The sequence below is a fragment of the Protopterus annectens genome, chromosome 5.part0, assembly GCF_019279795.1.
Source record: "Protopterus annectens isolate FY-2018-M chromosome 5.part0, PAN1.0, whole genome shotgun sequence".
Taxonomy (NCBI): Eukaryota; Metazoa; Chordata; order Ceratodontiformes; family Protopteridae; genus Protopterus; species Protopterus annectens.
Window position 1 is genome coordinate 1652267414 of NC_056735.1, and position 13332 is coordinate 1652280745.

General features: G+C 42.3%; 1 protein-coding gene across 1 annotated transcript in view; it reads right to left on the reverse strand.

Moving 5' to 3' along the window:
- The window catches only part of TTC3 (tetratricopeptide repeat domain 3), a gene marked incomplete in the record, with an annotated part of 2769029 nt that overhangs the window by 2483026 nt on the left and 272671 nt on the right, over positions 1 to 13332 (reverse strand). Inside the window, 1 exon segment of the mRNA XM_044072025.1 lies at positions 11904 to 12038. Coding sequence (XP_043927960.1) covers positions 11904 to 12038 — 135 coding nt within the window.

Genomic DNA, 13332 nt, shown 5'->3' on the forward strand with positions numbered 1-13332 from the left:
GTATTCTATGATGGGCCTGATGAGGGATGAATAAAGGGGCACGATTACCTCTCTTGATCTAGATGTGAATCCTTTCATGATGAGGTGGGCTATGTAGAAGGTCTTACTAACCACTTTGGCAATGTGGTTGTCAAAGGAGAGATTGCTATCAACTTGGGTCCCCAGATCCCTAATTACTTTCTCTGTACTTAATGGGTTACCACCTATGTGGTAATTTGTGGGCACATTGTTTTTGCCAAAGGGTATGACTATACACTTTTGGCATTTAGCTTTAGACCATGGCTCTGGCACCAGTTATCAGTCTCTGCGAGACCTTTTGAAGGATGTTTGTGTCAGCTGGAGAGTCGATTATGGCCCAGTTTGCAGTCATCTGCGAACTTGGTGAGCCATAGTCCTCCCATGTTGGCCTGTACCTCAGAAAAGTAAATACCGAACAAGAGAGGTCCCAGGACAGAACCTTGTGGGACGCCACTTGTGACCGGTTTCGAGTCTGACATGGCTCCAGCAACTCTGACTCTGTGGGTTCTGTCTTTGAGCCAGTTTGCGACCCATCTTGTGACATAGGGGTTTATATTTAGGCTGGATAGCTTATCTATGATGCCCGAGTGGGGTATTGTGTCAAATGCCTTTGCGAGGTCCAGATAGGCTGTGTGGACTACCTTCCCTTCATATGGCCTTGGTGACTGTTTCGAAGAAGTCGACCAGGTTCAAAAGGCAGGATCTGCCCTTGAAGCCAAATTGGGTAGGATCTAGTGTCTGTAGGTCCCCAATGTCTTTGTTTATGAGTTCCATGATGATCCTCTCCATAGCCTTGCAGACTAGGCTAGTCAGGCTTATGGGGCGATTGTTTCCAGGGTCCGTAGAGGCGCCACCTTTGTGGAGTGGGACCACTGTTGCTGTACGCCATTCTTTGGGCACATATCCTGTAGTGAGGCTGAGATTGTACAGCAGTTTTACTTGAGGGATTAGTTCTTCTTGGAATTCATGTAGGATGCAACCCGGGATGCCATCTGGTCCCATGGAAGCAGTGTTTTTTTGCTTTGGAGAGGGCGGCCTTCACTTGAGCATTAGAGATGTTTGGGAGGCTGTACTCTGCCAGGATAGATACTTGCTCTTTTGTGGGAAGGGGGAGGAGAAGTTTGCAGTGAACCGGTCTGCCAGGATATTGGCGATGTCTGTGGGTTCAGTGTATTTTTTGTCGTTTAGAATCAACTCAGAACAAGTCTGGGAGTTGCAACCCAGGTTCCTAACATAACTGAAAAAAGCCTTATGATGGTCTTTAGTGTTCTGTGCAATTTTTCTCTCGAAGCTGGCCTTGGAGGATTTATGAAGGATCGTAATTTTTTGCTAGTACTGATCAGAGATGCCTTCCCTTTTAGGGATTTTGCTCTATCATGTAGTAGCTTCCTCCTTCTGTTGTACAGTTTATTTATGGCTGGGGTCCACCAGACTGGACGCCTCCCTTTGGATGACTGGGTCTTGATTTTGTTTGGGATAGCATGATCCATGCATTCCTGGAGATGTCTGTAGAATGTGTTTATATAGGATTCTGAAGTTTGGGCCGTAGTTTCCACTGGCCCTGGGGCCTTGAAGGATTCCACTTCAGTTTTGAGAAGTGTGAAGTTCGCTTTTGAGAAGTTTTTCACCGTGGTTTTCTGGGCTGTGGGTGGGGTCGGGATGTGGATAACCAGTGAAATTAATTTATGGTCTGATCTTACCAATGAGGGATATACTTCTGGTATGGAGCATAGAGTCCTCATGTTGGTAATGATCAGGTCTAGTATGTTATCCCCTCTTGTGGGAGTGGTGACTAGTTGTTCCATAGCATTTGAGTTTATAAATTCCAGGAACCTTTGGGCTAAGGTACTGGGGCTTGAGTAATGCTCCCCAGTCTAGGTTTGGGTAGTTGAAGTCGCCCAATATAATGGTGTTCGGAGAGATCGTCATGTTCTCCAATGTTTTCAGGAAAGCCGAGTGGGATTCCTGACTGAGACGGTGGTCTGTAGGATGCTATAAACTGAAAAGCAGTCTTGCCCACTGTCAGTTGCACATGGATGGTCTCCAATACTTCGTGCAATGCCACTAACCTGGAGGTGTGGATATCCTTGATAAATATGGAAACTCCCCCTCCTTTTGTGGTTCGGTCCGGGTTTTGGGGCCGAAAGGCATGATATGAGGTATAACCTGGTAGTGCTGGGGTGCTCTCTGGAGCCTTGAACCAGGTGTCTTTCACTGCACAGATATCGATGTTCTCCATACTGAGGAGAGCTAAGTCTGGACATTATAAAAGCCAAGCCAATAACCAGCAGTCAGAATCAATTCTTGTATCTTGGGAGGCAAAGATTTTAACCATCACGCCAAACCCTCCCCAAAAGGGTTTACAATTAAAATTTCCAGTTGAGATGTACCCATATTAAAACTTCAAAGTACAGATGTTCAGCTTTTCACATGGGTGAACATCTCAATGTTCAAATGTTTATATTAGCGAATGCAGTGTGCATTCGCTAATATAAATTAGAATTGTACAGAGATCGTGGTACAGTGCAGTTAGGGAAATTCAACCCTTTCCTCACTGTAGTGCGATCTCGGAGTTGGAATATATGGCTAGCAGGGGTTCCTTGTAGGATTAGTATTTGAGATTGCTGTTAGAGCGGAAGGTTTGAGATTTAAAAAGTCCTAGGTATACCACACAAATGCCTTTTAGGTCAGATACAAGATAGTTCTGACTGAAGTTGTGGATGTTGACCCCCTACCTTGTGGAGGTGCCACAGAGGTCTCATATGTATCCCAGCCTGGGAAGCAGGAGGATGGAAGAGGCTAAAGAAGCAAATCCGGCCAGAGTGAGGAGAAATTCCTGTCCGTAAGAAGATTTAATTTGTAAAAGATGAGCCTATGTCTCCCTGAGTCCATTACACAAAGCATGCTCTACTATGGCTTTAGTGTACAAATGGCCTTCTTCTGCGGTCACCTTTTCCTCTTATCCTGGAAGTATGATCTTCTCACGAACAGCTTGTATCCATCAACTTTTGCCTCCCAATCTGCAAGGATTTATATCACATGTCCGGCCTGTCTGTAATGTACTGAACACTGTTGGTTGGGGGGGCAACCTGCTTGGAGGCAAGAAAGTTACACTCCAAAGGGGTCCCACCCTAGAACTGAATTTTCTTTTGAGAGTGAGCTTTACATTCTGGGTTCATAGCTGATTAGTAAACCAGCTTTCTTAACAGGCCATTATAAGCCTCCTCAATTCTGTTAACAAAGGTGAGAAACTCTGTACCTTGTGTCTATGAATCAAAACCTTAACCATTACACCTAGAAGCAATCTTTGGAGTGCTGTGAAGCAACTAAGGTGTAAACCCTGCACCTTGCCAGTGGCTAGGTTCTATGTTACTGCTCGGGGGGGGGGGGGGACCAGCAAGAGGTGAGCTTTGAGGACTGGGGTCCCTAAGAAAACCTTAGGGCAGGAACATAGGTTAAGAGAAATGAAGGTCGAAAACACCTGCAAAGGGTAGAGAGAAGTCCTATGACTGAAAACAAAGTGCCAGATTGTTTGAAAAGTAACTGTCTTCTGGGGGAGGGGGATAGGCAATGGAGAAGTACATGCCATGAAAGGATCACTACTGCTCCCTCCCAGGGACCAGAGTACAGGAAGTCCCTGTTGATGAGGAAGATGAGTGATCTTGGCCAATTTCCTGGTGCAGAGTGGGACCCCGTTTCCTGTGGGTCTTCCCTTGGCCTGTAGTGCATCAGGAAGGAAAGGGGCTGAGCTTGGTGGGGTAGTTTCTGCTGAAATATGGGGGCTCCGCCTGCACAAGGGATTTGGTTGTCTGCCTTGACTTATCCCTCTCCTCCACTTATTTGGGAATAGCTACTGCTTTACGGTCAAAGACGGAGTCCTTATCCAAGGGAGTGTCCAACAGGTTGGACTTTACATGCTCCAGGAGGTCTTGCTCTCTTAGGCATGCATGCCTCTTAATGACAGGCTCAGTGACTGCAGCCCTGCTGGCAGCCTGTAAAGCATCAAAGCCACAGTGCAAGGAATGGTTGATCACTTGTGATGTGGAATGGCAAATGTCCACGAATTCTTGAGATAAGGCCTTATGTTCAGTGGACATAAGTTTTTGCTTCATCTGTTCCAGCAGTAACTCTAGGTGTTTTATGAAGTGGAACTGGCAGGCCAATGCCTCAGTGTGGTAGAAGTGTATGCTTTCTTGCTAAATCTTTCGAGGGCTGGACCCCACATATCACTAGGTAGGGGATTCTTGGGTGTGCTGGTTCTGGAACCCTGGAGTCCAGGATCAAAAATCTGTGGTCTGCTGGAGTTATTAAAAAGGTGCTTATGTGAATAACCCTGTAAAAACTTTTTTTGGGTACAGTCTGGTCACGAAGAGGATTCTATAAACACATCAATCACCTCCAAAATTGGAGGCACTGCCACACGTTTGAGTTGTGGGAGGTGGAGGAATTCCCTAACACTTTTCTTGGGTTGGGGATAATCTTGTTCTTCCAATGTAAAAGTTCCGCAATGGAGTGTAAAGCTTCCCCCCAAGGATAGAGTGTCACTAGGGGAGACCGAAGGTAAGGTTTCCTCAGAGTGAGACTCCTGAAAGGGGGACAAGGAAGGATCATCTTCAAGGGTTGAACCTTCTTGGTCAGAGTCTTGCCTGGTCTCAAAAGGGTCAGTAAGAACCTCAGGAATAGTGTCTTTTCTCCCTTTTCCAGAGGTAGATTCTGGGGGAGGGTGTTTCTGCCCCTTACAAGGGAAAGCAGGTCCTCTGCCAATTTAACATTCTTTTTCAGATTGAGAGCTGGAAGGGCTGCAAAAGAAGATGAGGTTTCCTTAGGGTAGGTTTCTGGTTTGACCTGGGGGTGCTGGAAACATGGACTCCTGAATATCTCTGAGGTATAGCAGTAGTGTTGTGTTTGACGGAAGCGGAGGCCTGCTGAGTGATCTAGAACCCAACCAACTAACATCAATAAATTAGCGGTGATGGTGTTGAGGGTTCTGATGGCATACTGGCCTACTAAAGGATCTCTGCAGAGGCTTTCCCCACTACCTCGATTCCAAGAGGGGGCTGTGAAGGGACCTCATCGACGTCTGTGATAACCAGTCCTGGCAGGGTCTATATTAGATGAGCGACCATTCTGATGTTCGAATCATAGATGGTATCATATGATCGAACGTTGGAAAGGGCGAAGGTGAAAGTCAACAGCTTTTCATGCGCAGAATGGGAAATTTTCCCTTTCTGCACTGAAGTGCATTCTCGGAGTTGGTATATTTTAGTAGGGGGGTGTGGGGGTGCAGGGGGACTTGCCCTCCTGCTCAGAGCAGTAAGGCATGTTTTTGTTTTTTTTTTTGTTTTTATGATATAGTCGATGTTTCGAACTTTGCTCATATGAGTTCGCTCATGTGAGGTTCAAAGTTTTTCAACTTCGACTATATAATATAGACCCTCCTGGCAGGCTATCTGATGAACACTTTTGCTCAGAAGGCTTGCGCTTAGGTAGCTTGCATTTAGTCAGATCAACATCGGAATGTGGAATGCATGCCATCCCACGTGGAGATTCAGGAGACTCGGTAACAAATCAAGCTACAATGTCTGCCCTACGCCGAATAGTTCTGCAGTTAAATTTGGCATAGAAACAATTGGGGACATCATGGGAAGGGCCTAAATAAGTCATGCAGAGGGTATGAAACCTCCGGTGTGGAATTTATTGACCACAACAGAAGCAGTTAACTTTCTCTGACATTAGTTTAGAAAAGGAAAGAGTTCCCCGATGGGGTACTTAACTTTAGAAGTTTTCACTCCAGCGCCGACTGACTGATGCACATACTACTTCATCTGCTTTGGGCTCTGATGGCAAGAAAACTGAGGTAATGTAGGCAGACTCCACTTATACTCCAACATACTGACGTCTGTCAAGTGCATACACCAGTCACAGGAAATGGGAAGACTTACTCTGGTAGTCAGGTCGACCAAGGGCTTCCATGGCAGGTAATCCCACAAAATAAGGACTGCAAAAGTGAAAGAAAAACATCTGTAGTTGTCTATGAACGTCCAGGGTACGCAGAACAAATTTGCATTTCATTGTGTGGTTTGGGAACAGAATATCAGGTGAAGGGGCTGTATCAATTATCTTGGAAGTGATCTTGGATATAAAGGATGGGTTTTGTAAGGAGGGACACTCTCTGTGGAAGACTAAATAAGGTACAGATGAAGAGTGCCAAAAACTCCACCTTCTTGCAGAAGTTACGGCCCCCAAAAACCAAGGCTTTCCATGAAAGCAATTTTAACTGGACTGTAGAAGCTGGTTCAAATGGAGATTTTGTCAAGAGCTCTACCACAAAGTTGAGGTTCCAAGAAGGAACCGGCTCTCTAACTGGTGGCTAGAGATAGAAATCTCCTTTAAGGAAGGCTTTGCAAAGTTTATGCAAGGCCAACAAGAGGTCTTCTTGACCTACATAGAAGTTAAATAGTCTCCTTGAGAAGAGTTATCCAGCAGCTTAAAAACTGAAAGAAAGGGAAAAGAAGAAAACTGTCAATGCTCTATCCCTGCCAGAAACCTAAGTAGCTTCTTTTGACTCTCAACAAATGGGGATATGCAGAAGCCATCCTTTACATCAAACTTTACCATTAACGGGTTAATATTGGTATAACAGTTAAGGTGTTTATCTCACAGACACAAAGGGCAGCTTTTGATTCTCACTTTGGAAATGGAAATTGCCTAGCCCTGAAATGGCTCACAAGGGCAGCTAGCCTAGCACTTACCTAGGAATCTAAGACATACTGAATTAGCACGGGAAGGAGATCTTGCAGAGATGGAATCTTGAACTTTATTCTCAGACATCTGCTTAACCTGGAAAGGCTTACACTTTCCTCCATAGATAACCCTTTTATGAAGTAGGAAGAGTGCTGAATAGGACAGGGACCTTCGCTATTAACTTTGGCCTACAGAACACGTACGATTAATCCAACATGGTCTGGTGGAACAATATTCCTATGAAAGACAGAAGACAAGGCAATTCTAGTTTGTAGCCCAAGGCATTAATTTCTCTTACCCATATGGTCTGAGGTCAGGCTGAACCAGATGCCTTTAAATAGCTGTATAAGTATAACATATGAAGATCATTACAGTTTTAATGACTTTTAATATACAAAGTGATCAACTTTTTATAGATAGAATAGTACTAAGCTAACTGCCCTTGTGGGCCATTTTAAGCCTAGCCAATTACCCCATGTGGGAATTAAACTCTGCACCTTGTGCCTGCAAGGTAAACACCTTAACAATTCTGCTATCCTCCCACCCACTGAGTGTAGGATAAATATAAAGTTCAGAAACACATTGTTAGAGTGGGTGAATCCAGATCCATCAAGAGGCCAGTTACTAGTGGTGTGAAACAGGGCTCAGTGCTGGGACCAATTCTGTTTGGAATACACTGCTTTGAAGTCAAGGCTAATCTAAAAGGCCTCTGGCTGACAAAGTCTGCCAACAACTACAAGTTGGGGGCATCAGTGAATTCCCCAACGATGCAGATAACCTTCAGAAAAAGTATCATTCACATAAATTGGTGTCAGAGCCATGGCCTAAAATTAAATGCAAAAAAAAAAAGTGCATAATCACACTCTTTGGGAAGTCAAACACTCCTGCAAATTAAAGTACTGATAGTACATTCCTAAGAGTGGGCTCAAAGGTGAGAAATATGGGTACATAGACATACAGTAGCCTGAACTTTGACCACCATGTGTCCAAAGTGGTGAAAAAATCCTATGTAACACAGCTTATAGGTAAAGACACGAAAGTTGTGGCTGTCTCTCTACGGAGTACTTGCTAGAATTTCTGTGTAGCCATTGATAGCAGTGGGGGTTAGTTTCACCTCATCATTGATATCCTGTCCTGCCTTATATAAGTGGTACATTTTGGGTTATTTCTGCTTATTATCTGAGCTTTGCTCCGGCTATGATCTACCGGAAATCAACTGGACGTATAAGTGAATGATATTTACACTTAAATTGATTTATTGATTTATGACAATACACTTAAACTGATATATCAGATGTGCTTTTAGCTGGTTTCAGAATAGTGAAAGTTCATGATACCCTGAAAGCTCTGAAGGGAGAGCATTCCATAGTGTAGGCGTCATGCCATCCAGATACAAAGTTACAGTTCCATTGTACTCGGCCTTCATCAGACCAATAATACAGTACAATGCACCTTTTGCCTTGTACTTGACTAGGCACTTACAACAGCTGGACTGACTTACAGAGGTTTCTCAAGACTAAATAAATAAATAAATAAATAAAATAAAATACAGGGTGTAAATATGTCCTATGTGGATAGACAAAGTCCTATCCTTTAACTCCTACAGACTATTAATGGGTGACCTATGCTTAACCTACAAGGTAGTCACAAATCCAGCTCTGCTGGAACGGTTGCACATTCACATGACAAACAGCATGAGAGTCACCCGTTACAAGGATCTAAACCACTTATATGACTAGAACAAAACATGCTGGGAAGACAGATGTGTGTCTCAGAGATAACCCCTTCTCTGGAACAGGCTTCCTGTTCACATTAAACAGAGACCTTCCTTGGCCCTCTTCAAATGCAGTCTAGATCAATGGATGGGGAATCAAATTCACTCCTGAGGTAGCACCTATGTCCCTTATGGACAGAGGCAATCTATAAAATACTCAAAGGCAACAGGCACAAACCTAAGCCAGCCTCTAGCTCTAGGGATAAAAATAGTAAAATTCAGGTAATACTGGCTAGGCTTGTAAGGGCTCTTAAGACGTTAGCCTAGTAATCTAATATGAATCTGTAAAACACAATGGAGATATGGAAAAGCATGGTAACAGAACAAGATGTGTAATTTTACAATTTTTAAAGCAACTGGTCCTACAAAGATCTTTAGGACCAGGAGTATTGCTCTGCACTCCTAAAGACTGATAATGGAGTCCCCTTCTCCAGGGAAACTACAGTCACCTGGACATTATGAAAGCCCAGATAGGCTACACAGACCACAAGCAAGTTACCGTTAAATCAAGGTGTGAGGCAGGTACAACTGCAGTAAAGAAAGATCCACTACATGAATGGGGAGAATTGTCCACTACTCCAGGACCCAGCAACAATGGTCTGAAACCCAACTGTCCATGAGCAGATGGCAATGCGGCCACTGACAACTTATGATCCAGTGCAACACTTACAACATCAGATATAACAGCATCTTCACAAAGACTGCAGCTGCCACTATGTCTAGAAGATGCAGAAGTGTCTGAATATACTTTATAACACCCTAACCCGTAGCTCAAGGCTGAGACCCCCAAGTGCTTTCTTCAAAGGTAATAACCAACACTGGAAAGCATCCAACTCTGCCCTGAAGAACGAGCTCCTCAAGGGTGGGGTCAGAGGACTTCTTCCCAATAAATTTGATCATTAACGAAAGAATCCACAAATTGTGCAAAAGAGGGCCTGCCTCCCCCTGGATTGGCTAGCAGGAGCCATCCAGGGTGTCAATGGATAAGCCAAACAGGAGGCCTCCAGGAAATCACCCAGGTGTGGGAAAACAAACACAACCACCACAAAGCTTCAGCCACCATGATCAAAAACTGTGATGAAAACTCTGGAACAGAAAACGCCCAAAAAATAATACTTTATGAATTAATGTGCACCACCACCAAACTGCAGGAGAAAAAAAAAACACATGTCCAGCATCACCTATCCTGTCCCCTGCAGGAGCAAAGGCACAATTCCCCTAGAGGATGCTATTCCATAGGCAAATGAAATCATTAGCACCCACAATGGAACAGAATTTGTCAGCCCCCTTGAGTATCAGAAGAGGATTGGGCAGCTTCTTTAGCCTCTTGGTGCATGGTCTTGTCCCAAAAGCTCTACTGAAATAATGATCATTAAGTGGACACGTTTCAAAGGGAAACACACATGAGCTTATGTCCAAAGTTGATCAAATCTACAAATGACTGGCCCCTTATAACAGCTCTCCAAGTCAGGATGAACTCAGAATTAGCCTCATGGATATTTCCAGACCCAAGGGTCTAAGGAGTCCTGAGAACAAAGTATGAATGTGGCCAGTATATGCTAGACACAAGGTAGTTGACTGTTAGTATACAGAAGGAAAAGTGGTGGGGGTAGGCACAAGGGATGAAAAGAGTAAGCTCACTTGCAAAAATACTTGAAAAGGTAACAGTGAGGTTCAAAATTCACTGTTTTACTGCTGTAATCACAGTTTACTTTTTCTGTAGTGTTTGTAAACACAATATTTAAATATGAGCTTCTGATGTGACTATTACAAGAAGCAGCAAGGCCATATGATGTTTAAGGTTATGCTTTGAAGGCAGTGAAGGCCTTTTGCTCTTCTGGGATACGTCATGTCTCAAAAGAAAACATGGAAATTGCTGACTGTTGAGTCAAAGTGGCCCTCCACACAGATGAGGATTCATTTCCACTTTAGATCGACATCTAGATCCTGCACAGGCTGACAAAATGACATTCCTCAGAAAACAGACATCTTTGATCTTGTTCTTGAGCCACCCCTCCATAGAGGGGGACCATCTCAGCCACACAATACTGTAGAGACACACAAGCTTAAATCCTAGCTGACAAATGCAGACAAAATTTAATAGGACACAGTATAACAACAAAGGAAACCAGGCAAAATATCTCATGAAAATCCTCCTTGAACATTTCATGAATATCCGCCTTGAATACAAACTCCATGAAATCTTACAGTATTTATCCAGTACCATATTCAACATGTGTGAGACAAACTTGTGAGTGTCTCAAAATCCTGACCAACAAGTGGCTAACATTTAAGCCCTGATGCATGAGCATCAGTGTAAGTGACCAAGTGGGCCCTCCTCAACTAAACCTGTTGGCCCATGTGGTTCAGACCTGAACAAGTAGTCCTCCGTTCCAAGTATACCAAATCTGTAACCAGGCAATGTCGACAATAAAACTCTGAGTCAAGGATGATCAGAGTACTAAGAGATACAGAGTACAAAGAAACATCCCACTTAAGGTGTGGACCATTACAAGCCTCTTATCAAGCTTCTTCAGTACTGCTAGAGTCATTGCTAATCATACAAACATACCATATGAAAGGCTGAGGCTATGGGCAATCTGAAAAACACACACTTTACTTAATTAGGTTCCAACACAAACCTGGCCTCTGAGTGCTTGTCCTTGTAGCAACCCGCTGAATTATCTTTGAGGCTACAAGAAGAGCAACTCTCACCAGTCTTGCAAGGAACACCTCCCAACCACCTTTACCCCTGCGAAGTGGGCTAATAACTTTTCTAACCTTCAACACCGGGTAATCATATTTTCAACATTACCCTTCCTTGAGAAAGAAAGACAGGCAATGTCAGTATAGGTATTGGCTTCCGGTTTCATAAACACATCCTATAATGGTTAGTAATTTGAAAGCAGGACTTAACCAAAGGTACAAATCAAGAACTGAGGTCCCAACTTTCCAAGCTTGCAATTAAGTGGTGGGATCAAGGGGTAAACTACCTTATAAAGTCATTGTGTTATGCCACTGCCTGCTTCATCTGATGTGCAGACATTCCCAAATGCAGAATTTTGCCAGGAAAACTGCTGTATTCTAACTAGCAGAAATGTAATAAAAACAATCAAGATAGGACTAATCAAATGAGGGTTCCTATACTCAAACCATTACTTTGGACACTATTCCAGTGTTAATTATTTCCTTTTCATTTTTATGCAGCAAATTCACCAACTACTGAAAACAAAAAATTTGCGCTTGCCCAGCTACCATCACAAATAGCTCCATGACACACCTAAAACATCCAATATCAGAAATTTGATAAAAATACATAACTCTCAACAATTCAATACATTAAGTATATTAATGTGAATGTACTTGCCTTTAATTTCATAGGATCCAGTAAATTCAGAGCATGGTTAAATGATTGTTCAGCATTGCGGTACCGCTGCTCTGTCAATGCATTATGTGCTTCAGATACATACATTTTGAGATGTTTTTGAAGAACAGCTACATCCTTCCAGAAAAAAAAGAAAAATGGTTACATGTTACTTAATTTCAAACCACAGTGCTTCATGTCAACTGCTGAAAAAACTGCACGTCTTGCTTGACTAGAATTCAGTATTGAAAAGGTAGCGTATTTGTCTGAAACCAAAAGACCATTCTGAATTCTGAACAATGTAAAAAATAAAAATGGGACACTATTCCTAGAAACAAAATTACAAATCAAGCAGTCTAAAGACACATTATGAGATAGCCACCAAGTCAGCACTATCCTCATTAGAATTCATTTTAAAACCTTCACAGGTGAAAGATTTCTCTAGACTAGGTACAAATATTTGGAATCTACTACTTGCAAAGTTAAGGTTGCAAGAAACACTTCATTTCAATTACTTAGCAAAAAACAGCTTTTGCTGTAATCGCATCCTTCTTATAAAGACATACTTTTAACAAATGACCACCGTTTGACTGCCTGCCTTAACTGTACACAGCGCAAACACTACTTACATTTATAACTGTACAGAACATACAAATGCATTGTATTTACTCTATTACGGTAAAATGGACAACTCTGTGCATTCCTCAGTCTATGTAAACGTGTGAGTTGCACCATGATGTCACAGTCATAGCTGAAAAGGGTCTGTCAATCTTGTCCACTTACCCAGTTAAACTAAAATATATAAATAAAATAAACAATCCAGAAGTATATACAATTAGACAAATTCACACAAGACTGTGAGATGTTTACGAATCCAAATAACTAATCAAGGGCTTAATAAAAAGAAAAAAAAATCTAATCTACTGGATTCAAAGAAAACACACACCATTCCAAAAAAAGAAGCCAACTATTGTGGGCATCATTACTCTTATTTCTACCCAATTTTTAAACTCCATTTGACTTCTACCCCACTCACTAGCTAGACCTTCTGAAGAAATATGCATCTTTCCAAACAATGCTCAAATAATTTCTACCACCCATTCCTATTTCCTTAAATTCCTCTCTTTTCAACAAGTAGGTGAGAAAAAGTGTGTCATTTTTACTTTACTATGCATTTTAAATATAAATTTTATCGGTACATGACCAGAAATAGTTACTGGATGTATCGTAAGGCTTTCATAGTTACTACTATTTAAAGTTAGCCTTCAATTACCAGATATTTTCATAAATTTCTTTAGAAATCAACCCTGTATTTTATTTTTCATATTTTCAGTTCTAAGTCTCCCTAATACACTTGCTATTGCAAACTAAGTTCCACTTTATATATATTATATATATATATATATATATATATATATATATTATATATAAT